The 27370-nt window shown below is 43.5% G+C and overlaps 1 protein-coding gene across 1 annotated transcript in view; it reads left to right on the top strand.

Annotated features, from left to right (window-relative positions):
• The window catches only part of TET3 (tet methylcytosine dioxygenase 3), a 386815-nt gene that overhangs the window by 209638 nt on the left and 149807 nt on the right, over positions 1-27370 (top strand). Inside the window, exon 6 of the mRNA XM_078666542.1 lies at positions 1282-1490. Coding sequence (XP_078522668.1) covers positions 1282-1490 — 209 coding nt within the window. The remainder of the gene's footprint in view (positions 1-1281; positions 1491-27370) is intronic.

Here is a 27370-nt window from a genome sequence, read left to right as displayed (position 1 = left end):
AGAGGCTTCTTGTTCTAGTTCCGGTTTCATTTTTGTTGTGAAAGACCTTCAAGCTGTTTTCATACTCCACACTCTTCCACTGTTTCTCAGGAAACTGACCGTCAACCATGTGGGAAATTCTCAAGTCCTTGTGGGTGGGTATACATTCTGCTTTGATAGGTTTGTTGGGTGTTTCAAGACTCTGGGTTATTATACAGACAAAGCATGTTGTATTGGAGATGCAAGAGGGGAAATTCTAGATCAGAATATGTATTGCAACGTGGCATGCAGGCTACTAGACATGAAATAAACCCTATGCCTAACCTAATCCATTCTCTAACCCTATCCGTATCCATTATCCTAACCCTAACTTACCCTGATCCAACTTTACCTTTTCTCTAACCTTTACCCAGTCGGTAAGCCCTAACCCAGCCTGTCAAACTATTTTACTGCTAACCGTATACATAAGCCCAGCGCTGTTCCTTAGTTACCCTAACCTAACCCTTTACCTATTCCTAAACCTAATGCACACCCATTTTTAATGTTTTAAAGGGGTTTTTTCACATTGTAAATCTTTTTACCTTGTTTACTTCAAACTTTTGGTTATTTTTACTTTTACTTTTTCTAACTTTTGTCGGCAAAATTTTGCATTTGTCACATTTTATTTTGAAATTTAGAAATACAGAATTCACATTTTATTGTATGACAATTTAGCTTATAACAATAGCTCATTCTTAATTTAAGAACTGAAGTATGTTAGTGTGAAATGTCTGTTTTTTTGAGTTAATTGGTTTATAGAAATTTTCAAGGCAAACTCTGGTAGCTTACTTTTTCACAAAGATGGGGAAGGTTTTAGACTAAAACCTAAGCAAAGTTTCGCTTCATCCTATGAATGGATGGACGTGCTTGCAAACACCAGGGAACCGTTTTTCTTGCTGTCGACTGGTATCCAGATAACATCATGAAAGTTGCTCAGCCACCAAGTACTTTGCAATTTTGCTGACCTGCAGTTTTGCTTGTTTTGGTTACTCATTTAAAGAACACACTAACTTGAAGATATGGTCAGAATAATGCTTATGATGTTTACTTGCCCCTATATATTGAATGTTGTGTCGTTACTGTTAAGCTAATGGAATCACACAAATCTACCTGAAGTCTTGCTGCAATGTCAGCAAACATTGTGCATGATTAATGAATAAAAATTTATTGGAAATGGTATGTCTTTTGTTTTTCACAAATATCTTTGTCCATAAAATCCAGAATAAAAGCTGCATCTTTAACCTGGAATGCCTCTGTTTTTAGGTAATAAGAAGACAAAATGAGGATGAAAAGCTTTTGTGCCTTGTACGACATCGTGCTGGGCATCATTGTGACAATGCGGTGATTATCATACTCATCATGGCGTGGGAGGGTATTCCACGAGCTTTAGGTGACTCACTGTATGCCGAACTCACAGAAACTATCACAAAGTTTGGAAATCCTACTAGTCGAAGATGTGGATTAAACGATGAGTAAGTGTATTTTTGTCACTTGTAATTTGACACCTGGTCTACACTTGTATCAGTGTGATTTCCTAATTCATTAAACATCATTTAAGTCTGTGTTGCTAATTGTTCAAAAACATATGAGCATGATTAGTTAAATGGGACTACTATATTTTTCCATGTGAATCCAGTGGATTTTGTAAACTAGTAACAATTATGATTGCTTGTAGCATGCTGCAACACTTTCTTACACACAAACAATACATGTGATTTCTATGACTGTTGATGTTTGCGTATGATCTCCTTGAGAATGGAACACATCTTAACGCCTTGTCTGTTTGTTGTGCTCTGATGGGTGTGATGTGACTGGTTCTATCTAAATAGAGCATTTTTACTATTTCGCTCACTGAGACCTAGCCCGATTAACTACCATTTGACCCACTTGTTTTTAGAAATGTGACTTTTTCTGAAAATGTATGTTCCAGGTTAATGCTGTTTCCCCAACTCTGCATACATCTTTCAATTCTGATGCCCCTGAGGCATCAGTTTGCTGAAATCCATGTAGTAGTAATGCTCCACTTGAGCTTAAGCAGTGCCATTTATGTGTCTTCTTGTGTGCTGCCCATTGCGGTTCAGAGCTTTGTAGCTTGTTACACTTTTAGCTTTAAATCATCACTCAAACCTTGAAGGCAGTCTTTTGGCTTCCCGCCAAGTAGAGTTCCAACTTTAAAGGTTTGTTCTTTGTATATAAAACAGCCATGGCCAGTCCATTGGGACTGAGGGGCCACTCTCAAACCCACCCACCCCACCTATTGCCCCTCACGAGCAGTGTCTGTCAGGCTGAGCAAAGGCCGGCCTGACAGACACTGTTCATTTTCATGTCAGGCAGCCAGGAGCTACACATGCACTAAATGTGCAGGCTCCTGGCTGCCTGAGCTGAACCTTGCTGGGCTGAGGAAGTCACAGCTCCTGTGGGCGTGACCACGTCAGCTCAGCACAGGTCTCTGAGGCCCTACCCGCAGTGATATGGGGTAGCATCACTGATTGCCTTGTACCTGGGTGCTTCCATTTTAAGCCATGAAGCACCCAGGTTTGAGTGTCAATCAGTGACACTTTGTCACAGAGTTGGGTGGGGGTCAGTAGTCTCACTGACCCCCATCTAACCATGATGACGTTGGGAATGCTGCCTTCCCAGGTCAGCCAATAAGGGAAGGCAGCAGTCCCAAGCATCCTGGGACCTCGGGGCCAGAGCTGCAGGTAAGCATGTGTGTGTTTTTTGTTTTCTTTGTTTTTATTAATGTTTGGTAGATGCGTGAATGTATGAATGTTTGGTAATGAGTGTTGGGAATCGATGCGTGTGTGTGTGTGTGTGTGTGTGTGTGTGTGCATCTTTGAATGCGTGTCTGTGAGTGTGCGTGTGTGTCCCATCTGCCGCCATCCCTCCTAAACTTAATTGTGAGCTTCCAGATAACTCGCTGGACTCCTCAGTCTTCTTTCAGCCATTCTAATACCTTTAGTTATTTTTCCTATATTAACTTGTTTTACCTCTTGTCAAATATGAAAGGTTTCTTGCAGCACTGAGAGTATGGACTATAATTTTAGCATTTCGGGGTTCTGTACATTGAAGTCTCACTATTTTTGACAATGTGATTTTCTTCGGGGCAAAACTCTGTGACGTGACCGGAGAATGGCACAGGTGCCCAATAAAATAAATATATATATATATATATATCTATATATATATATATATATATATCTCAGAGGTCTGCGGGCCCGTGATATCTCGCCACTCCAGTGTGTAGTCAAGGTTTGTAGGAGAACATACTCCTGCACAGTAGTCGGACCCAGGGAGCCTACAATTGCCAGGATGCCACACTGTTGACTCGAACAGTTGGGAATGGGAAGAGCAGTGCGCACAAGGCCAATTTGAAACTTTGAAAATTAAAGCAAGAACTAAAGAGAAGGGACTTGCCGGGGCATTCACCAACGCTTGCAATGAATGATGGACCTTGCAGTCCGGAAATGTTTTCAACTGAACCAAAGGATGGTATTTAAACACTGAAGAAACATTTGCACTGTTGCCTGAAAAACGATTAAGAAAGGTTGCCAAGTACCCGGAGGTTTGTGACATTTACAACAATTTGCTTTGAACCCGATCTGCAAGTCCTTCTTCACTCTCTAATTAATTAAATGTACTTAAGCCTTACTCACCTGCTCTCCCGAGATGCATATGATTAAGACCTGTTGAGGTCGAAACCAGTAATGCTGTTTCCTGCTGAATTAAAGAGGTTCCCATGATAAACCGACTGGTGGGCTTGATATATATATATATATATATATATATATATTACCTACTGGCGGTCGCCAGTAGGTATATATAGTTAGGATTTTTTCTCTATGGGATTTTTGAAAATTCTATGTCTAATAACTTTGGCGTTTGTGGACGGAATTGGCTGAAATTTTCAGGAAAATGGTACATTGTTTTTCTGAGCAGCCCTTGAAAATTTGGGGGGGGGTTCGTCAAGGGGGGGCCGAGAAAAAAGGGGGGTCCCAAAACGTGTTTTTAACATTGAGTTTTCCATAGGGCGGTTGGCCTCACTTTTAGCCCGAACGGCTGAATGGATTTGCACAAAACTTGGCAAAATTGTAGGGACTGGTAGCCCGATGTGCCTTTTGTAGGTCTCAATATATGTGCTTCAGTGGATTTTGAGAAATTAACGTTCAAAAAAAGATATATATCTGTAACAGCGGACCGGGCAGCGCTCCAGTTCGCGTACTTTTCGCGCAACGGAGCTTTGTGAAGCGAAGCTGATTGGTTCTCCGGCGTCTGTAAACATTCCAAACAGTCCGTAGCGGCCGCCATCTTGTCTCTCGGTAGGATCGAGAGACAAGAGGAGGCCAAAGCGAAGGGGCAAATGACCATAAGGGGGCATAGTAGATCCTCGCTGACCCCCTAGGTTTGATGTGGAGGTTTTAAAAGGGCCCCGCGGGGCAAAAAAAAATAATAATAATAATAATCGAACGGCTGAATGGATTTGCACGAAACTTGGTAAAATATTAGGGACTGGTAGCCCGATGTGCCTTTGCTAGGTCTCAATATATGTGGTCCAGTGGATTTTGAGAAATTAACGTTCAAAAAAAGATATATATCTGTAACAGCGCTCCGCTTCGCGTAACGGAGGTTTGCGAAGCTGATTGGTTCTCCGGCGTCTGTAAACATTGCAAACAGTCCGTAGCGGCCGCCATCTTGTCTCTCGGTAGGATCGAGAGACAAGAGGAGGCCAAAGCGAAGGGGCAAATGACCATAAGGGGGCATAGTAGATCCTCCTTGACCTCTTAGGTTTGATGTGGAGGTTTTAAAAGGGCCCCGCGAGGCAAAAAAAAATAAATAATAATAATCGAACGGCTGAATGGATTTGCACGAAACTTGGCAAAATTGTAGGGACTGGTAGTCCGATGTGCCTTTGCTAGGTCTCAATATATGTGCGCCAGTGGATTTTGAGAAATTAACGTTCAAAAAAAGATATATATCTGTAACAGCGCTCCGCTTCGCGGAGATAAAATTATATCTGTATTACCTAGCTGTTGCTAACACCAGTTAGCGACGGCTAGTAGGAGATAGCGACCATCTTGGGCCCCACTTTGCATGTGAGTGATATTTATCACTAATGACATGCAAAGTGGGCATGCCAAGATGTTAGCGACTGGAAACAGTCGCTAACATCGCTATCTCCTATTATCAACTTTTGGAAATATTCGCGATAAGCGCGAATATCTCCAAAAGCTAGCACCTGCCCTGAGCAGTTCTAAGGCATGTTATCCAATGGGAGGTGGATAACATGGCTAAGAGCATTAGCTCGGTAATGCATGAATATCGCTGAGTTTTCAGCGATATTAATGCATTGCGGTCGTTTTTTATCGTATTTGCGATAAACCTTGATAATAGCAAGGTTTATCTGCGATAATTTCTGACGATGCTTAGCGGTAAAAAAATCGTTGCTAAGCATCGTTAGGGATAAATATCGCTTAACTTTGGTAATATGCCCCAACGTCTGTTAACGTTCGATTCGAAGGAAATCAGGAAGTGTTGAAAAGATTGTCTGCGCCATCTTGCCTTTTTTCAAATGCCACACTTTTGTCGTGCACGGCAGCCATTTGAGATGCCTTGACCAGACCCACTCTCTGCACGCTGTCGATCGTTAGCATGGCTCCCCACCCTCGCAAGCATCTCCCCCAGGCAGTGGTCACCCCCGCTCTCTGTCTTATGCATGGGTAATAAACCACCCCCCATCTGCGCTGCTCTTCCCTGAGAATCACACCCTGTGCCCGCCCGACACCTCCCTTTCGCCCTATTAACTACCGCACCCTCTGACACGCCTTTTCCTCTGTGTCCGATTGTCCAGGCCGGTCCTAGGGTATCAGCTAGCCCTGCAGATGTAGTTTATGGCCCCAGCTGTAAAGAATCACCCCTCTTCAAAGGAGTTATAGTAGATCAAGGCCCACACTCGATGAGATCCGTCACAGCAGACGCGTTCCTATTATCTGAAAACCATCCTGTATTGTGATTGGGGAGGGGACCGAGCCTGAAGCGGAAGATTCCAGGGATGACTCTTTGTACATCAAAGTTTTTACAATTATGTGTCACATTAAAAATATATAGCACTCCAACAAAGTAGTAAGATTATAAAACTTTAATAACTTATAAATATATACAAGAAAACAAAAACAGTAATAACATATAAACATTTTTAGGGAAAAACAACGAAGTAGCGGTCGGCTGTGCGAATAGTCCCAACGCAGCACAACGTCCAGATTTCTGGCGTGGGGCGTCGCGGGGGGTGGGTCATCAGTAGCAAACTGTTGTGCGAATAGTTCCAAGGCAGCAGAACGATGGCACCAAGGTGATGTCCAGTAAGTTGCCGCACTGGTTTTGGTATCCTACAATGCTGCTCCGAATAACGGCGTGGGGCGCCCCGGGGGAGGCGGCGTGAACGGGCCTCTCCAGGTGGAGTGTCATCTGTTGTAGTGGGGCGCCCCTTTACCGTTTTAGTTGCCATTCCGTCCGTTTTTGGTCCACTGTGTCAAAAGCCGCAATTCAGCTGAGTTGCGCCCACTCTTGCGGTGCAGCGATAGGCGGCTGTCACAGGACTCTCAAAATGGCGGCAGGCTCTTTTCTTTTTGGGCCTGGTCCACTGAAATGGCCCTGGGACACCTTGGAAATCGGACGCTTGTCTGCTAGGTCTTGGACCCCATTCTCGAAAGCGTCCCCTCCGCCTTGAGGATTTATCAAAAGTTTTGGGGGCCCCCGACTCCTGTAGGCTTCTGGTGGGGAGCGGTTGCCATGATTGCTCGCGGAATGACCACGACGGAGCTACGAGATGGTGGTGCTCTCATGCTGAAGCCAGCTTCAGTCTGAAACATCCAGAAACAAGGTGGGGCTTTCATCGTTTGGGAAAAAAAAAAGTTTTCATCCAATGAAAAGTGTTGTTTTTAGGTCATATGATCAAGCCTTCCATCATTAGGAAACCAAAAGTAAAATGAACCAATGAAAAGTGTTATAAACAAGTCACATGACCTGTTATGCGGCATAGGGTATAAAATGCGGAGAAAATACGTTGGCACGTGAGGCGGCGTCAGTAGCGGACCGATGTGCGAATAGGCCGAAGGCAATACAACGCGCCAAGATCCGGATGGCACCGAGGTGGTGTCCAGCAAGTTGCAGCACTGGTGTGGCCATCCTACAATGCTGAAAGTCGGCGTGGGGCGCCCCGTTGGCCTGTGAGTTTGCGTCAGTAGCGGACCGATGTGCGAATAGGCCGAAGGCAGCACAACGCGCCAAGATCCGGATGGCACCGAGGTGGTGTCTAGTAAGTTGCCGCACTGTTGTGGCCATCCTACAATGTTGAAAGTCGGCGTGGGGCGCCCCGTTGGCCTGTGAGATGGCGGCAGTAGCGGACCGATGTGCGAATGGGGCCAAAGGCAGCGCAACAATATTTTCGGAATAGAAGACACCACAAGGCGCTGAGATGCCAAGATCCGGATGGCACCGAGGTGGTGTCTAGCAAGTTGTGGCACTGGTGTGGCCATCCTACAATGGTAAAAGTCGGCGTGGGGCGCCCTGTTGGCCTGTGAGATGGTGTCAGTAGCGGACTGATGTGTGAATGGGGCCAAAGGCAGCGCAACAATATTTTCTGACTGACACCACAAGGCGCTGAGATGCCAAGATCCGAATGGCACCGAGGTGATGTCTAAGTTGCGGACCGATGTGCGAATGGGGTCAAAGGCAGCACAACAATATTTTCTGTATGGAAGATACCACTAGGCGTTGAGATGCCAAGATCCGGATGGCACCGAGGTGATGTCTAGCAAGTTGCTGTACTGGTGTGGTCATCCTACAATGCTGAAAGTCGGCGTGGGGCGCCCCATTAGCCTGTGAGATGGCGTCAGTAGCGGACCGATGTGCGAATAGGCCGAAGGCAGCACAACGCGCCAAGATCCGGATGTCACCGTGGTGGTTTCATAGTTGAAAGGCACTTCATCTGCAGTGGGGCGCCGAGATCCGGATGGCACCGAGGTGATGTCTAGCAAGTTGCTGTACTGGTGTGGTCATCCTACAATGCTGAAACTCGGCGTGGGGCGCCCCATTAGCCTGTGAGATGGCGTCAGTAGCGGACCGATGTGCGAATAGGCCGAAGGCAGCACAACGCGCGAAGATCCGGATGTCACCGTGGTGGTTTCATAGTTGAGAGGCACTTCATCTGCAGTGGGGCGCCGAGATCCGGATGGCACCGAGGTGATGTCTAGCAAGTTGCTGTACTGGTGTGGTCATCCTACAATGCTGAAAGTCGGCATGGGGCGCCCCATTAGCCTGTGAGATGGCGTCAGTAGCGGACCGATGTGCGAATGGGGCCAAAGGCAGCGCAACAATATTTTCTGAAGAGAAGACACCAAGAGGCGCTGAGATTCCAAGATCCGGATGGCACCGAGGTGGTGTCTAGCAAGCTATGCAGTTGAGTTGTGTGCGCACTTGCGGCGAATAGGTCGAAGGCAGCATAACAATGTTTTCTGAATAGAAGACACCACAAGGCGTTGAGATTCGGTTACCACCGAGGTGATGTCTAGCAAGTTGCCGCACTGGTGTGGCCATCCTACAATACTGCTCCGAATAACGGCGTGGGGTGCCCGAAGGGGGGGGGGGAGGCGGCGTGAACGGGCCTTCCTAGGTGGAGGCTCGTCTGCTGTAGTGGGGCGTCCCTTTACCGTTTCAGTTGCCATTCAGCTGAGTTTCGGCTGCTCTTGATGCTACAGCGACAGGCGGCTGCAACAGGACTCTCAAAATGGCGGCCTGTTCTTTGGATTTGGGCCTGGTCCACTAAAATGGCCCTGGGACACCTTAGAACTCGGACGCTCGATTTTTTTTTCCTTTCCTGTACATGCAAAAAAAGGTAAATGCCCGGTACGTTACACGCTTCATCTGCCACGATGAACTCTCCAGAGGAACCGAAAAAAAATATAGTTATGGTAACTATACCATGCATCGTCATATGGAGAGGTGGCACCAATTAATTATAGTGCTGCATAAAAGAGAGATTTGGAGGAGAACCCCTGACCTGCTAGTACATTCATCAAAGAAGTGGCACTGACAGCATCAGAGGCAAGGGAAACGGTCCCAAATATTTAGAAGAACTTTGGAAAGATTAAAATGACATGTTTAGATTGTGGCAAATTAATTTCATGTGGACAGATGAGTGGAAGAGGTGTGGCGCCGCGGCCAGGGCGACTGACGCTGGAATCTGTGGACCACGGTTCGATCCCCGGCTCCGGCGGCAGGTTAGCCCAGCACCATGTGACTCTGGGCAATAGCTCGCTTAATCTTCCCGACGGCCCCCAGCGCCTAGAGACCCTTACGGGTGATTGTGCGCTTTACAAATGTGTACTTTACTCTAATAAATACAGCATATGAACATCATCATAGTCGATGGTTGGTAGAGACATTTTGACTATATCCTGGATCTGCCCGTCCTCGCCCAAAATGGCGCCGGAATAAATGGGACTCGTAACTCCTTGTTGTGTACTGGTTGCAGAACCTTGAAATCACGAGATACGTATGCAGTTTTGAAGCACATGGCGGGCGGGGCCGAGAATTGATTGAATATTTCGACATCCCTATTGATATTAAGTTCTGATGTGTTATTGATTACTGTACTATTGAAAGTTCGAATTAACGTCACCCATGGTACTTGCCCGCAAATGTATATCTAGATAATTTTATTGTAACTGGCCCTGTCGTATTTTAATTATAAAATGTACGTCCACCGATTCCGTAACTGTTAGACACCTTAGTTCTTGCAACCTAATGGCCCGCCCGTTACGTTCCTCTACAGTGTAAATGTCTACTCATCATATACGATTACAGTTTGCTCCGTGGCCGGCCCACGTGGTTATAGGCTCGTATTTGTATAATGAAATTTTCACAATAAAGGTTTTTAAAAGAAAACATGGTAGTAGTATATAAATTGGTAAAGTTTTTAATAATAGTCACTGTTTTAGAATCATTAAAAGGCAAGTGAAATAAAGCAGACCAATTACATGAAGGGTAAAAGGTATAATAAGAAGGAACGCAGTAAAGATAAATGGTCAAGGGCTGTTGTGTTTTCTATTCCTGCAACATAAAGTGATCGATAAGAATCTCATATTCAGGCGTATCGGCGACTAAGACAGCAGGTCGACCCTCTTTTGCTCAACGGCTCCGTCATGGGACGAAGAAACGCTCTTTTTCTCGAAAAAAGAATATATTTTACTTGCAGGACAGTTGTAAATTTTCCGGGAAAGTACATTAGCCTGGAACATTATAACATATATTTAAGAAAAAATAATGTTCGGAAGTAATAAAAAGCGTAATTTTTAGGTCATATGACCAAGCCTTTCATCATTAGAATAAGAAAAGTAAAATGAACCAATGAAAAGTTTTATTAACAAGTCACATGACTTGTTATGCTTACGTTACGCGCTGCGCGCCCCGGATGACTTCCGGATGCGCTAACGCGGCGCGTCATATGACGCATTACGCGACAACGCAGGTCCAGAATATAGTCAAAATGTCTCCACCAACCAGCGGTCGGAACACAACCCCTTTCAGCAGGCTAAATAGTTCTGTTAAATGACAACAGAAGGGACAGGCAACAAGAATATATGTCATTTGAGATGTCATCAGTGATGTCATCAGTGATGTCACTGACCATGTCATGAATGATGTAATATGTGACATCATCAGCAGTGGATTGCGGGTGCGCGATATATAGTTAGTGCAACTAACTATATATGGAATTTCAATGGTTTTGTGTGAGTAAAATAAGGTTTTTTAAATGCTAATTCCTAACTATATATGGTCTATAACCTATGGTTTTTTCAGTGAATATATATATATATATATATATATATATATATATATATATATATATATATATATATATATATATATATATATATATATATATGCTCCAAAAGTTGTCCACCTTTAGGTAGCACATGACCAGCAGCTTGATTTATGTGTAGGTAAGGATGGGGATCCGCTTGTAGATGCCGCTCCGTAATGGCTTTGCCTGACGCGTTTCGAAGCTCCATATGCTTTTCTTCAGAGGCTTTAACGGAAGCGGTGTGCGCAATCGCTGACCCACTTCACCATTTTGGCAGAGGCAGCTTGAATTTCGGAACACCTTTATTTAATTATCACAGTCCCGCCCCAATGTTTGTATAGCGACTGGTCCGGCCGCAGAGATGTCCCTCTGCCCAAACAGCGGATACTTTGTGCTCGCAACCGCGAGTGCTCACAGAAGTAGAGTGGGCCTGACCTGCGGGTTACATTGGTAAGCAGGCAGGGCTCTTTCTTGAACTTTTACCCACCGGGGAGAACATTTTAAACAATATATATCCCACTGGGGGTTTATTGGGACGGAGTCAGCAAGATCCACTTGGGCTTTAATGGAACTGCGGTCATCACAGGTATATGGACTACTTTGACCAGAATTCCTTGCCTGATGAAGCCCATTAGGGCGGGACTGTGATAATTAAATAAAGGTGTTCCGAAATTCAAGCTGCCTCAGTGAAGTTGATGCAAGCCAGTGATCAAGGGCTAATGGCTTGAAACGCGTTTGGCAAATTGCATGGGAAGTTGGAGGCTGAATGTTGGCTGTCGCTGCCGCAGGTTCGTGTGCGGATTCCCCACCACGTGCGACATCTCTGTTGGTGACACCCTTGGTTTTGTTTGTATAGCGGCTGGTCCGGCCGCAGAGATGTCCCGCCGCCCAAACAGCGGATTCTTTGTGCTCGCAACCGCGAGTGCTCACAGAAGTGGAGGGGGCCTGACCTGCGGGTTACATTGGTAAGCAGGCAGCGCTCTTTCTTGAACTTTTACCCACTGGGGAGAAGATTTTAAACAATATATATCCCAGTGGGGATTTATTGGTACAGAGGCAGCAAGATCCACTTGGGCTTTAATGGAACTGCGGTCATCACAAGTATATGGACTACTTTGACCAGAATTCCTTGCCTGATGATGCTCATTGGGGCGGGACTGTGATAATTGAATAAAGGTGTTCCGAAATTCAAGCTGCCTCTGTGAAGTTGATGCAAGCCAGTGATCAAGGGCTAATGGCTTGAAACGCGTTTGGCAAATTGCATGGGAAGTTGGAGGCTGAATGTTGGCTGTCGCTGCCGCAGGTTCGTGTGCGGATTCCCCACCACGTGCGACATCTCTATTGAGGACACCCTTGGTTTTGTTTATATATATCTATATATATATATATATATATATATATATATATATATATATATATATATATATATATATATATACAACATGGGTACATACAGGACAAACTTATTCAGGTTGTGTATGTATCAGTCTTTCATGTTATATACTGCATACTTGAAAATATGTGAGTATGAGCTGTCTGTGTTGATTGAAAGTGCTTGTGAAGTTTAAATAATGTATTGGAATAATACGAAAATAAAATAAGTGTAATCTGGCACTGTGATGAATCTATATTTATCTGTATGTGTAGGTAGATATCTGTGTTTTACCATGTGTGGCTGTATATCTACCTGCTTTGCATACTCCGGCCATCTATGTTGTGTCCAGATGATTGTAGTATGTTTATCTTTGACATATTTGTGTCTCAGGACCGATTATGACTCAGCAATTGGTCCCCAATACACCAGGACACAGACTCCACCTCAGATTATTTTCTTGTGCCAACAATGCTCTGAAGGTCCGTATACAGATCTGGGACAGACCTGCTCTCTAGATACTTTTTTAATGCCAGCCACTCTTACTTCAAATCCTGTGAACCTCACTGTAGCAACCAAGAGTTTTATCTGTGATACCCTCAATCCATCTCTAGTCACAACTTGTAGAATACACTTACGGCAAGGGTGCAGTATGTACATCCTTCCAATAGTGCCATAGGTAGAATGCTAGGTACCCCTGGAGAGACCACCATGGTGTATGATGTGTTTGCATATTGCCAACACATGCCAAAAAGACTCCTACAATAACTGCCATGTCTTTGCTGCAATAACAGTGGTCTGCTCACCAGAAGATGCATTAGCAAGCTTTTCCCTGAGACTCAGGACATCATGCTAGCAAAAGACCTGCCCAATGCTGTGGAGGAGTAGGTTACTGGCCCATCTGTCATCTTGGCCACCAGAGAGATAAGAGTCACTATAAAATGTCCAAACTTAGACAAAAAGAAAAATTGAAATGAGCAAAAATACACTAAACAATATCTGATGAGGAAAACTAGAGAAAATACTTTTTAACGATTTAAAGCAAAACATGCAAAGAAAAAGTAAAGGTTTGCACCACCCACAATGGATCAGGGTTTGGATACACCAGTTAAGTTTTATTTTAAGGTTTTATCTGCTTTTAGAGCTCAAAGTCTTCCAGCAGTGCAAGGTCTAAATTTGAAGCCAGCAAGGTTCCCTCGAAATTGTATAGATCGTCGTTGAGCTCCCACTGAATCCGTTGATTTTGGCTCCAAAAATTCCCAGTGGGTCAAAGCTGGATTCCATACTCACTAAGATTGCTTCGCTTCAGGGATAGGTTTGTCAAGAAATTTACCTTAGGTTCCTAAGATCCATCAGTGGGGAAGTACTACTACTTTCATAACTGAAGAGCCACAGAAAGTAAAGGACTACTACTTTTGTGACTGTTCGTTTGAGACTGCACAGTTCTTGCCTCATGGCATCCATCCTGTGGTGATAGTTTCGAAACCTTAATGTGGGTTCTCAGCATGCCAGCAGTGAGCGCAATTGCCTGATGTGCCTGTTTTGACACCCAAACTCCCTCCTCATTACTAATTTTAGAAAAAGTGAGAAGAGGAATACCACATTGGTAACTTGGAGACTAAGATAGGAACTGATCTCCACCACCATTTATCACATAAGAGAAAGGACGACTGTCTTAACAGCAATGTGAGCATGAAATGAGAACAGGGCTTTCTAGTCACAACCATGAAAAGTGATAAATGGCTCCAGAATGTTAATCGAAGAAACTCCAAGGACTGTAATAGAAATAGCTTTCTGCTCTATACCTTCAGGGAACATTACCTTTCGCCATCCCTGCAGGAGCTTGAATACAAAGAACAGACATGTTGCCATTCTCCCACCCTACACCCCATTAAATCGCACATGAGAGATACAGCCCCAAATCATGGCTTATAAAATATCCAAAGAATAACTCAAACAATGCAAGGAAAAAGTTTAAAGGCAACCTACTCAACAACTTCGGGAGACACAAATAGCTGATACCTACTACAAAGAAAGCAATGGGAACCCCAAAACTGTCTTTCTTTCACTCAAAACGCCCAGCAAAATGGCGACACATCTTCCTCCCCCACCGATTTATTGAGACATCAATCAAAATTCCCTATGGAACTAAACTCACCACAGTCCCCTCTGAGGTGCGGTCTCCATATCTGTCTTCACAACGGGAAACATACTATTTCAAGCGACAGACCATCACCTAACTTTCTTTGATCATCACTTCTCAGCACTTCTCACCTTATTGTAACAAGATAGTAATGTTCCCCTCGCACCCTCCTCCCCTCTACCTCCATCCCTCAACCTTGTTCCCATTCAATTCCAGGACTCCTCTGCCACACGATGCACTATTGCTCACCTCCCGACACACGCCATAGTAAGGAAAGCATAAGTTCAACCACCCTAGCTGATGGCCACACCAAAACACAGCACCTTGACTTGCACATTGAACATGATAGCGTCAGTCCTAACCCAAGATTGTCCACCACCATGCCCCCCACTAACCCATCCCGGATTCCCAATGTGGTACTCATCCAGAGCAAACGTGCCTAACCACGAGGACACTGCCTAACCACAAGGACACTGCCCCCCCTCTATTGAAGGTCACGCTTCTTCTTTAGACACTGGACCCATTGCAGGTCCACCTTCATACAGAGCAGGACTCCTCCCCTATTCTTTCCCCGTAAAGAAGTAAACAAGATTCTCTAGCCAAAGGCATCTCTCTTGTGAGAAACAACTTTGCGATTCAGACCAAGTTAACACACAATGCCCCTGAGAGAATGGAAAAAATTGACACCCCTGAAAGGACATCCTAGCAACAGCAGGCACATCGACCAGACCTCCATTCCCTTATGCAGCCTTTCTCACAGACCCTACCGAGCCCTCAACCTCCTATGCTCAACTGAAGTAGAAGCACTCAATGAATCATACATCACAAAAACCCCTAAAGAGGATCCCAAGCCTTCATCCAGTATCCCTGCAATAATGGGCACTTACAGAATCCCTAGAGCTGTCATATCTCCAAGACCACCTGTGCAATACACAACTACCCAGACACTACAGCCTACTAATAATACCCCTAGTTCCCTTACCTGCATACTTCTTAACTGCAGATCAGCAGATAAACATGCCACAGAAATAGTGGTAACAATACTACAGGAGGGAATCAACATTGCATTCCTAAATGGAAACATGGCATAACGATCACTCAGCCCCCATCCTGGACTTACTCACACCACCAGGCTATTCCATCCTTAGCTGGGACAGACCAGAATGAATAGGAGGTAGGCTAGTGATCATCCACAAAGAAGAAACCCGGATCGACACCTTAGAAACCATGAACTACTCAACCTTCGAATACCTTGGAGTTAAACTCACGACAAAAGGCTTCACTCCTATCAAACTCCACATCATCTATAACCCCCTTGGCAACTTCATACTCTACACTGAAGAACTAACCGACCTAATAACATGGTTCTCCCTAACTGACACTAACAATGTGTTCTTTGGTGACTTAAACCTGCACCAGAATGACACAGATGACACCTCAATCTGTATCCTATCAAATCTTCTTGAAATCGATGACTTCAAGCAAATCTGTAATGAACAGACCCACATCAAAGGATCTAATATTGATGCGATAATTACTAGAAATGAGCTTGAGTCCCTCAGATCCATCATGCCCATTGACTGGTTGGATCACCATCTAATACTGTTCAGTCTCAAGGCTTACCCAGATCCTACCCAGCCCCATCCAACACACCACCACACTGGGGAAGGAACATCAAACAAATCTCTCTAACAGAGCTTGAAGTCCGGATCACCAGTTACATTCTCAGCCTCTCCCCTCTCTGTTGAAGACCTTATCACCCACTACAGCTCAGCCGACAGATGTTCTTGACTAAGTGGCCCGCTTAAGCTAAAGAGCTCTAGAAAAATCCAGTCTAGAACCCGGTTCAACTTGGACCCGAATAAAGAGAGGAGACAACTATGACTGACCAAAAGGTTATGGAGCCAGAACCCCTCACTGACGCACCTTGTCCTCCTCAGATCGTAACGTGTCTCATACAAGAAACAAATCTTTAGGAAGAAAGCCACTGTCTTTCGCAATCACCTTGACCGTGCGAAGAATAGACCGAGGTAGCTCTTCAACATAATAAAACAACAAACCACCCTGACCTCCCGACAAGGAGCAATAGCCACAAATGAACAAGGTGAAGAAATTGCCAACCTATTCACTGACAAAGTGTCTAAAATTGAACAACCTATTATCTTGAACACAAGCCAGACTTCCCAGCCCGACTGCCCCATTTACACTCAAACCACCAAGATAACTACCCCTCATGATTCATTTACGGAACGGAGTTCCCCAAAAATAATTAAAGACTATAATGCACCCTACAACTGAAAAGTAGTGCTAAATCGACTTGTTTTGAACCTATGGTGGAAGGGGAAGCCTTCATTATAATCGCATATTCGAAGCCCAAATCCCACACTGCAGACCCCCTCCCATCCTCCCTAGTAAAAGTCCTTAAATACATAAACCATTCCTTTTGGACCAAAATCATCAAAACCTCTCTTGTCCGCCATGTACCTGACTCTCTCCAACTAGGCCAAGTCACACCCTTTCTAAAAAAACAGGGCTGGAACCTCAATAACTTCAGACATGTCACCAACCTTCCTTAACTAGCGAAGACCATTGAAAAGTGTGCCCTACTCCAACTTGACCAACACATTAAGGAATTCAACCTACACAACACATTCCAATCAGGATTCAGGAAGGCCGTAGCGATGATCAATATATCAGATGATATTCACAGAAACCTATATGATGGCGACTCCTGCCCCTTAAACCTACTCGACTTATCTGCAGCATTTGCTACAGTAAATCATCAATATTTACTCAAGACACTCAAGAATCGCACTGGTATCAATGGCACAGTCATGAGATGGTTCACGTCCTATCTGCAACATTGGTGTCAGCAAATAAAAATCAACAGCTGGCTCTAGTTCCACAAGGTGTACCACAAGGCTCAATCCTCCACCCAGCCCTTTTTAGGTCTCGCCCTGGAACAGGGACGGAGACTTATAGTCGGCTGATGCCGGGGAATGAGGGACACAAAACTGGCACGATTTTTAGCAGTCGGATTTGGCTGCGCGAACGCGCACGTTCCGTCCTGCGCCGCCCTCCCAGCCTACTGCGCATGCGCCGCCCTCCCAGCCTACCGCGCATGCATGCATGCACACAGACACACACACACACACACACACACGTCGCAGACAGACACTCGCTCACACACACACCCCCTCCCCCACAGTCACACACACGCACTCCAAGACACATACACACACGCACGCACACACATACACACACATACACAGGCCGCCCCCCCCCGCGCCTACATGCTCCTCTCCCTCCGCCCGCCCGCCGCTCAGCAACGCACTCACCGGCTTCCTCTCCTCAGCTGCCAGGCCCGGCAGCAGGACTCTTCTTCCCTCCTTCGGCACCGGGGCGCAGGGTAGGCTCCTGCCTGCTCCGGTGCTCCCTGCTCCCAACACGGCTCCAATCGCGGCTCTTCCGTGGGAGGCGGGGTAGGCTCCCGCCCTCCTACTTCCTGTTTCCGGGTGTCGCGCCGGCCTGCCTGACTTCCTGGTCGCAGGCCGGCAGAGTAACGAGGATGTTTTGCGGTATGTATTTATTTATTTAATTATGCATTTTTATATAGCGCAGACTTTACCCGAAGGCGGTATTTATTTATTTATGTATTTATGCATTTTTATATAGCGCGGACTTTACCCGAAGGCGGTATTTCTTTATTCATGTATTTATGCATTTTTATATAGCGCGGACTTTACCCGAAGGCGGTAATGCTTGCCTTAGCGTAATGATGTTCCTTCTTAATTTATTGGTGGTGTCCCTGTTAGAATTATTCCCACTTTTAGTCTAGCAATGCTTGGCATGATGTTGGCATCTTTGGCATTATTGAGCCCATCCCTGGTATAATGGGACCACAACGTATTGTGGGCATTCTTGACCCAATTGTGCTTCTCTTCACCAGCGGTGATGGTCATCCCTGGCATGCGATGGGTGTTCATGGAATTGGATGTTGATATGTAGACATGTAAAGCCAGACTCTGTCCATGGGGCAGTAATATTCATGAGTACTTGATGACATGGAGATCAAAGATACAACTAAAACTGAAAAGCCATTATTTTGAGAGACTGTCATATTTGTTTTTGGGAATCAGAAATATTTATTAAAATGAAATGCTTGTAATAACAAGCCAATGCATGATTACCAGCTGTGATCGTGTTTTCAAAATGTTTGTAAAGTTGATATTAAAGTGATAATTCATGCTAATTTCTGTAGTCTTATTTACATCTTGTTTACAATTATACTATACTACTAATGTATGTTTACTAGCCATAACTGTACTGTTATATGTTACATTTTAATTACAGTGTTTGCCTTTTACAATCATTTTCTTACAAACTACCTCGTAAAACAAAAATATTTATGGCTAAAATATTTTGCACTGTTTGCACAATATATTTGTGATGTTTACACTTACCTATTTGAAATTAAAATGTACAAATGGACATTTAGTCAATTACCATTAAAAAGTTTAACTTTTTTGCTAAGATATTCTTGTAATCTTTTATGCAAACAAATTTAAATACTGCATAAATAATTTTAACAACAAATACTTTATATGTAGCTTTTTATGTACATAAGAAAACTATAGCATAAAGCAAAAAACATTGCCATTTACAATAATAATAGCTCAAACTTAAATAATGCGAGACCTATTGCATTGCAAATGCTTGTTAATCTTTTTATGGAACCCCTCGCAGTCATTCTAAATCAAGCAGAGGTCAAATATCACCTATAGTCTGACTACACAAACTAGTACAAAATAACATCACTCAGAGGTATTTGTTGTCTAAATAGCATACTAAGATTTATATCTAATTAAACTCCAGTCTTCTACAGCTGAACCCCCAGCAAGACTGAACTACTCCTCACCTCTACCAATCCAAAAATTGGTCAAGAATCTGGCCACACCAAACTGTCCTTTCACTTTCTAACAATGTGAAGTCACAGGGTATCACCCTGGAGCAAAAGATGCCTATGAGAGACCACATCATCATTTCTGCCGAAGGAGTGTTCTTCACCCTAAAACATCACAAGAAAATCAAAATGTTTATCAGACCAGAGGATCTAAATAATGTAGTGCAATCCCTTGTCCTTTTTAAACTTGATTACAGCAATGCCTTACTCAATGGGATCCCGAAATCCACCTTGCACCTCCCAAAAAAACTGTAAATACCGCTGCTAGACTCCTCACAGGCACCAAAAGATTTGACCACAACTCAGCTGCTCTAAAGAGTCTCAATTGGCTCCCAATAGAAGGACAATGCATCTTAAGGACAGCCTGTATCTCACACACACATCTTTTTACACTGCAAATTCGAAATATTTAGAACACAAACTTGCAAGAGTGGGTAGAAATCTGGCACTAAGGAACTCCTTCTCATCCCTTCTAAACTGAAGCAAAAATAATCCCAGAAACGCTCTTTCTCAGGGAATGCTCCATGAATTTGGAACTCATTTCCTAAAGACATCTGCTGTGATTCTTCCTGTACTTGCTTCAAACGGAACTTCAAATCACTACTGATGAACAAATATTTCAACTCGCTCCCCTGAACTTGCTGCACCAACATGGAACATTTGATATGGTCACCTGACCCAATGTAATGTTTTAGTCTGCCATCAATACCTAAGAGGAATAAAGTTGTACTATATATTACTTTTTGATTTACTTGTATAATGTTTCACTGTTCCTTTTTTTTCCTCTCGGATATATTATGTCAACCTTGAATCTGCCTATTACTTGTCTTGTAATGCGCTCTGATATCTTAGTCAAACTAGCTCTATATACAACTCTCAAATAAATAATAAATAAATAAGGTTGGGAACTGACTGCCAAGCAGGGTTCCATGAGACCGTATATCTTTACCGCTATGTCCTACGGAAGCAGCTTTCAGTGCTGCAAAATGCTTAAGTGGGGCTAACCTGGTTTTCTTGACCTCTGAGGTTGCGCTGACCCTGAGGAAACCTCTGCCTCTTGTCATGGTCCTCCAGAGGTGGGAGAAATTACTTAAGCCTCCCATATCTCTAACTTCTGTAAAAGTTCCTCTTGCCCACTCATGCAGCCCACGGGTCCTCAGGGCAAGCTTCTAAGTGTCAAGTCTTTTCCAGCCAGCCATTCTGAAGGGTCCGGCCCGGTCAGCTGGGCCCTCACTAAGTCAGGAGTCCTTCACCTTTTTGTGTTCTTGGAGCAGAGAAACTAGAGGTCAACTTTTTGTCCTTTTGGAGATTGGTTCCAGACCCAAGGTGCCAGAAGGAATCCGGAGTATTTATCTTGTTTCTTCCAGCTTTCACCCAAAGTCTGTCTGTCTGTCAACTTCATTGCAGGATCCCCATCTCTGAACACTTCATCTCTTGGTTTTCTGCAAACCTTCCTCTGATCCCAAAAACAGGATGACACCCGCCAGCCTCCCCCTCCCTCCCAAAGCAGCTTTTACCTCAACCCTAGCCACTGACCTATGATGAGGTGTCCTTCCCTCTGTCAGTGCCTGAATCCCTCCTAACTGGCCACTAGTTGACAATCTTTGTGGGTTTACAGGCCGTGCTTATGTCCTTCAGGAGCAGGCTCACTAACAGACTACCACTGCTGTCTATTGGGCCTGTGGAGCAGGGCTGAGAATCAAACTGGTTCTAAACTGGTTTTCCATCAGACAGTACAAAGTGCAGTTCCACCATTGAATTAGATTTTTGAAACCCAGTGAAAAATCATTTTGAAAAATGTATCTTAGTTTTTCTCAGAAGGGGATATAAAATAATAATGTTATGTTTTGCTAGGCACACTCATGGAGAATGCTGCTTAATGACCATAGTGAAAACAGTCTCTTTGTAAGGGTTAACTTTGAGGGCATATTACTTCCAATATGTAGTCATCACATTTTTCAATTTTGAGTGCATAGCCCACTGGGCTTGAGGGCACTTTTTAGTGGCGACTTAGCCAATGTATGAAATAGGTTTTGATTTCATGGCAAATACACTTTTCCTTTTTGTGTGTCACTGCAGTACTTTTAATCTCCAGCTCCTCCAGAGCACAGTAATACTCCCTGCAGCCTTCTCTATTTTTATGCTTGTGGGTGGTGTAACTATTGCAGTCAACATATGACATTTAACTTTCACGCCACATGCAATTTCTGCACCAGCTTACAATGGCCTTACAGGAGAGTAAAATACATTGATTGAGTAAAACCAATTTTACAGCACCTTTTAAGGGTCAGAGCACACACACACTCTGCATTGTAACACTGCCAGTCAGTTCCACGGAGTCTTTATAGCGGCAACAATAGGGTCCGTAAAAGGGCGAATAAAATGGGATGACATCAGTAATTTTGCTACACTTCGCACCCGAGACACTTGTTCAACCTCTTCCTGATGAAACATTGGCGAGAACTTTTCAAGGGTGAAAGGTTGAGGGGATTGTGCCTATAGAAGTTATGTTATGTTTTTGGTTAAGGCCCTGTAAGAGTGTCTAAAATTAAGTAGGGTCCGGCAGATTCCCATATATTTAGAAGGAGTTTTGTCCAGAAGTATACAGTGCCTAAAAATAGTTGTCTGTCCATTTATATTCTTAATTGCCGGAAGAGGTTGGATGTGGCCATTCTGTTGGTGGAAAGTATGCTGCATATACACAAGGAACATCACAGAACTTCAAAAAGAATTCTTAAAATTTCAACTTCTTTAGAGCAGATTTTATGTTTGATGCCTAGATGACTCTTAAAGCAAAACTGATTGCCCCATGTACCTGGAGGTTGCTTTATAATGACAGAGAAAGGTGACCTCCTATACTTTATACCAAGTGCACTGTTTAATGATTTATATAGTTTTATTTAGTTCGTGATCTACATAGCATTAATGCTGAGTATTTGGTTATCGTCCATATCTTTAATGATTTTTTGTGGAAGTGCTTCTACCACAGCAATGTAGCAGGGTTCTTGTCCTGCATCGTTGGCACATCTGGTTTCATAATTGATTTATATAAGTTCATACAGTTACTGCAGAGTCTCTTTATACCTAATGTCAGTAGTGTTGTTTCTGCTGAGTCTATATTAATTTTCATGTGTGTTTTGATGAGGCACAAATATTGCACTGGTGATCTTATAAAGATCAGATCTAATTATCACAGTACATTGCATGTTTTATGTTGTGGTTTAATGATGTATGTGATAGGTCCACATTTATTGGTCCTTTTTATTTTGTTTGGCTTTATAAAATCCTTGACAGTGTGAGTTTAAGTTCAAGAATTCCTTGAAGCTTCTGTTTGATGTTTCACTCATTGACATGTGTACATTGATGTTGTAAGGGTGTATTATAAGCATTATTGAATAATGTTGGTCATTATATTTATCCTTTTTAGTTTAGTTATGTTTTGTTTTAGCCATTTATAACAGCTTCTATAATATTTCCAGTGCATAACTGGCACAATCAGTGCTGCTCAATGTTTCTTTTTGTTTAGGGTTCACACTATCGTTTGGCTGCTTCCAATAGCATGATATTGGGGGCACATACACTAAGGAAGTGAATAATTTGAGTATGAAACAGCCTTTGAAATTGAACGGTCAGTGATGACTGTTTAGACTTCAGACTTCATACTTCATGAAGCTGTGAATTTTTTCTGGTTTCTCAAACATTTTTGAAGGCACATTTCGGTAAATTAAGAAGATCTCTAATGAACAGTTCATGTACTTGGTGGAGGGTATGAAGCATTACTAATGCTTGATGAACTATGCCCGCAGGCAGAGATGGGGCAATAAAGGATGCATCCTGTGATGTACGATGTTGTTTCTTTCACACGAGTGGGTCTTGTCCAACACCGTAGCCTGGTTTGGATCCTGTGTTGCCACCTGGCCAGTATGTTACCAGCCTGGCCTGTAGGTTTATGTCCATTACAGTAAAATCATTGGGAAAAGGGCTAAAATCCATGTTTCCCCTTTTGAATCTAAACCTAAAATACAAACACATGAAAATATCATTTGGAAAGTATTTGAGAGCGGTCTTGTTTCTAAAGTGTCATTGGAGCAAACAGAGTGATCACTATCATGCTCCAAAAGAAAACTGAAAATTTTACACGCATTCCTTTTCCACTACCCTATCATAATGGCATTGTGTAGATGGGCCAATATTTTGAGCTAACTGTCATTTCTCTAAAGATAGCATATTCTTTTTCTGACGAAGGCCATGCACGAAGAAATAGGAATATTCTCTATGTGCTCTCCAGCTGTCAGTTAGGTTCCAGTTATCCATTGACTCTGCAATGGTTTATTGGGTGTTTTCCTGCGAAGGAGGACTAGGAGGTCAGGATCGATCAAAGTCAGTATCTCTTAAGACCGGTAAAATCAGCCCCAGTTATCCCCCAGCATGGAAATACTCCTTGCCATTTTCTTTGATAACCGCTAACGAAAGCTTGGTTGATGTGTGTTAGGGCATGTATTCTAAATACTACTAGATCTGTTCCTCCCAAATTTCCCTCAACTAAGACTTATCAACCTTCGGGATCAATCTCCTTCTCGTGACGTGTAAAGGAAATTCCAGGTCTTACCCATATGAGTGTGCCTCTAACCTATGCAGAGTACCTCGTGTGGAAAAGATGATCTCCAGTGTTTCAGTTTCTTTACCTCCTAATGTGCTGATTGTGTTTCATGTAGCATGGCAATGTGGTTCCCTCTGTAGCTTAAATATCTCCATATTTTGCACTGCTTGTCAGCATGGTTTAATCCCTTTATATGCCATCTCAGCAGCATGTGTTTATTTAACGAGGTCTTGTACAGTGTAATAGTGTTTTGCTTGCAGCTTTATGCGTAATAGGTCTTCGACTTTCGTCCTTATAATGCTCATGTTTAGTGAATACTTCTGGAGCATTAAAGGAGAGATACAAGATATTGACTCCAATTTGTGCTTCCCGTCCACTGTCCTTGAGTACTGTAGGGCAATACCACCCCCACATCCCCCTGTCCAGTAACACTAGTAGTCATGTCCAGGTCTACCAGCTACTGTACTGTGAAACCTATTGCAAGAGTGGGTATTTACATTCAGATTACCCCCTCACAGCTATACAAGTGTATGGTGTAGTGCAGGTTACTTCTGAATTACGCTTTTCTCTATGAATTAATCTCATGTTCAAATCATAAATATTAAGGACACATATACAGTGCAACCATTAAGTGACCTATATCAAGACATCAGCCAATGTAGCAGTGAACTCCCAAGGACCGTAGTCTCCTTTCTCCAAGAACTTTAATAGACACTGAATCTTTTGAACCCTCATGGTCTATTCTGATTTCAATTCCAGGAGATCATCTAATTATTGTCTTTTACTTAGTATAACCATTGCCAGTTTTTCCTTTCAACCTTGTTCCTCTGTTGGATTTTTAGTGCATTGTGTGGGCTGGTGATATGATTCCACCATCTCTTTAGACGTTGGTGTTTTGCATGAGAAGTGTCACATTTCCTAATTCCCGCTTGGCCTGTCCAGTAGAGTAGCATGCTTCTTTGAGCTTGGCGAAGAAAGTGTTTTATCCTCAAAGCTCAGTTTGAGCTGCGCTGGAAACATCATGTGCATAATTCAGGTTTCTCTCAGTGTTCTCTTTACCAACGCCGAGGATGATCTGTGTTGCTGCCCTGATAGCTGGAGTCTTGGCAGAGCACGACCATCATGTTCTTCTCATTACAATGTGGCCCACTGCCCTGGGCTTCTATTATTTGACTTTCTGTCAATGCATGTCAGTAGCTACAACACCACACATCTTGGTGAAGAAACGGTTGGTGGCATTCATGTTGGTACTCTATTCACCCTTTCAACTGTGTAGAAATTGAGAAGTCTTTGAGGTGCTCCGTTTTTACGGAATCATTCTTCTATCTGTTGTGCTATGTGTGTTCCTTCTATTTATTTAGGCATGTCAGTTACTTTGCAGTCCTTCGGTCAATATTCTAAAAACTGTACCTTTTTTGTGAGTTATTTTACTGGTTGTCGGTTTGTGTTGGGGCGTATGTTGTTTTTATTCTTTGTTTTTTGAATGCCATCCTCCTTTTCTCTTCTCTCAGTAGTCACATATATGCAGAAGCTAAGCCAATTTTTATCTCACATTCCTTTGTAGTGGCATTATTTCTCCCTTTACTTTCACTCCCTTCCTACCTTTCTTTTCCATCTTCCGTTTCACTTCCAACACCCTGTGTCTTTCCCATCCCTCCACTTCTCCCTCTTTTCCTGTCTATTTTCTCTCCAACTATCTGTTTTCATTCCCCTTCATCACTCCCACCTCTGCTCTCAATTACTTTCTACATTTCTTTTCCTCCCTCACCTTTCTTTCTCTTTGCTCCTACACCTTCCTGGCTCCTTCATCACCACTTCCCTCGTCTCTACCCCTTTTTCATTCCCCACTGCCCTCCAATCCTCCCCCTCTATCACTATACCATCCTTACCCTGTCACTGTACTACCTGTTCACGCTTCCTCTGTTATCTCTTTTTCTTCCCTACTTCCCCCATTGCCCTTCCTCCTCCATCCTGTGGCATCACTCATTCTGCTCGAACTCATATGCTTCACCCTCACTGTGATACTGGCTCCTTCTGTATTCCTTTCTCCTTCTCTAGTCACCACTTCCCTCTCTTCCTCATCTTCTATCCCACTCCTCCTTTTCACCCCCACTCCTCCTTTTCACCCCCCTGCCCATTATCTTCCATTTAAGTTCATTGTGCTCTTCCCTTTTACCACTTCTATATTGTAAATATTACCAATTTGATGATTGGTGCATTGACCTCTAATCTGTTATTGTACATCTGTATGACCATTGTATCACAGCTGTTGTTTCTAATGTATTCTCCTACTTTAATCTGGTTGGTGCAGTATAAAACTTAAATATATTTCTAGTCTCTGAGGCCATATTTCCAGTACATGTTGATGTGGCTACTAGCAGTGCACCTTGGTAAGAGCTTTTTCCTTCAAGTATCTTCGGCCTGCCCATGTTAGTTAGCACCATCAGTGAACACACTATGACTTCAGTGTCTCAGCCTTGGCGTGAGTAGGTTCCGGCTGTGTTGCAGTGATCGTGCCCCAGAGCCTTAACGCATTTGCAGTGTCAGTTTCAAGTCCCTTTTGGATTGTGAATGTATGCTGGCATTGTTACAAATTGTATTTCCATGTTTTGCTCCATTATAATACTCAGACTCTAAGTAGGTTTGTCAAATCTCTTGTGGTTTTTAATTTGACACACAAACCTAAATGGCGGGTATTTGATGTCCGTGTAGCACCATTCATTAGATTACTGTGAAGGTTCTATATGGCTTAATAGTAATCAATTGGCCTATGTGTTACGTTTGAATTGCTGACTTTCTTAAATGTCTCTCTTTTTGTACTTTTTGCATAGCCATTATCGGAGAAGGTTGTGAAGCATGAGCTAGTATTCTCCAATACAGAACAATTAGTAAATGTTGTTTTATAATTTTTACATGATCCTGCAGTAAGGGTTGCCCAATGTTATAAGGTGGATGTATGTGTGTGTGTGAAGCTGCTGTTTGTATGCATCACATACACACTCTTCAGCTCGTGTCCTTCTACGCCCACTGCTCCAATGCAATCTAGTGATAACATCTTTGTATAGTCAGCCCCGTGCCACACTCGTCTCTCCACGTGACTGCGAGTGAAGCCCTTTGCAGGTGTCTGGATTATCTAGGTTGTGCTGTGAAGGTAAGGATGCCTCAATATTGGCTTCCTGATTTGCACCCTTAAGGCCCCTAGTTTAGACCATCTTGCACTCCCCACATTTCTGAGAGTAGGGTTGCTGATCTGGAGCAATCAAGCCACCCTGTGTTGAAATAATTAGGATTTGTGTGGTTTTATCCTTGTTACAACTGTGCATTGGATTTTTAAATACCTGTGTGTGTCCATTTTCCGGTCTCGCCTAGAAGGCACATGTGCGGTTTTTCGAAATCCTTTTGCTTTCCATTAG

This window comes from Lissotriton helveticus, chromosome 11 (genome assembly GCF_964261635.1).
Source record: "Lissotriton helveticus chromosome 11, aLisHel1.1, whole genome shotgun sequence".
Classification (NCBI taxonomy): Eukaryota; Metazoa; Chordata; class Amphibia; order Caudata; family Salamandridae; genus Lissotriton; species Lissotriton helveticus.
The sequence above is the reverse complement of the archived record's forward strand: the minus strand, read 5'-3'. Positions and strand labels throughout refer to the sequence as shown.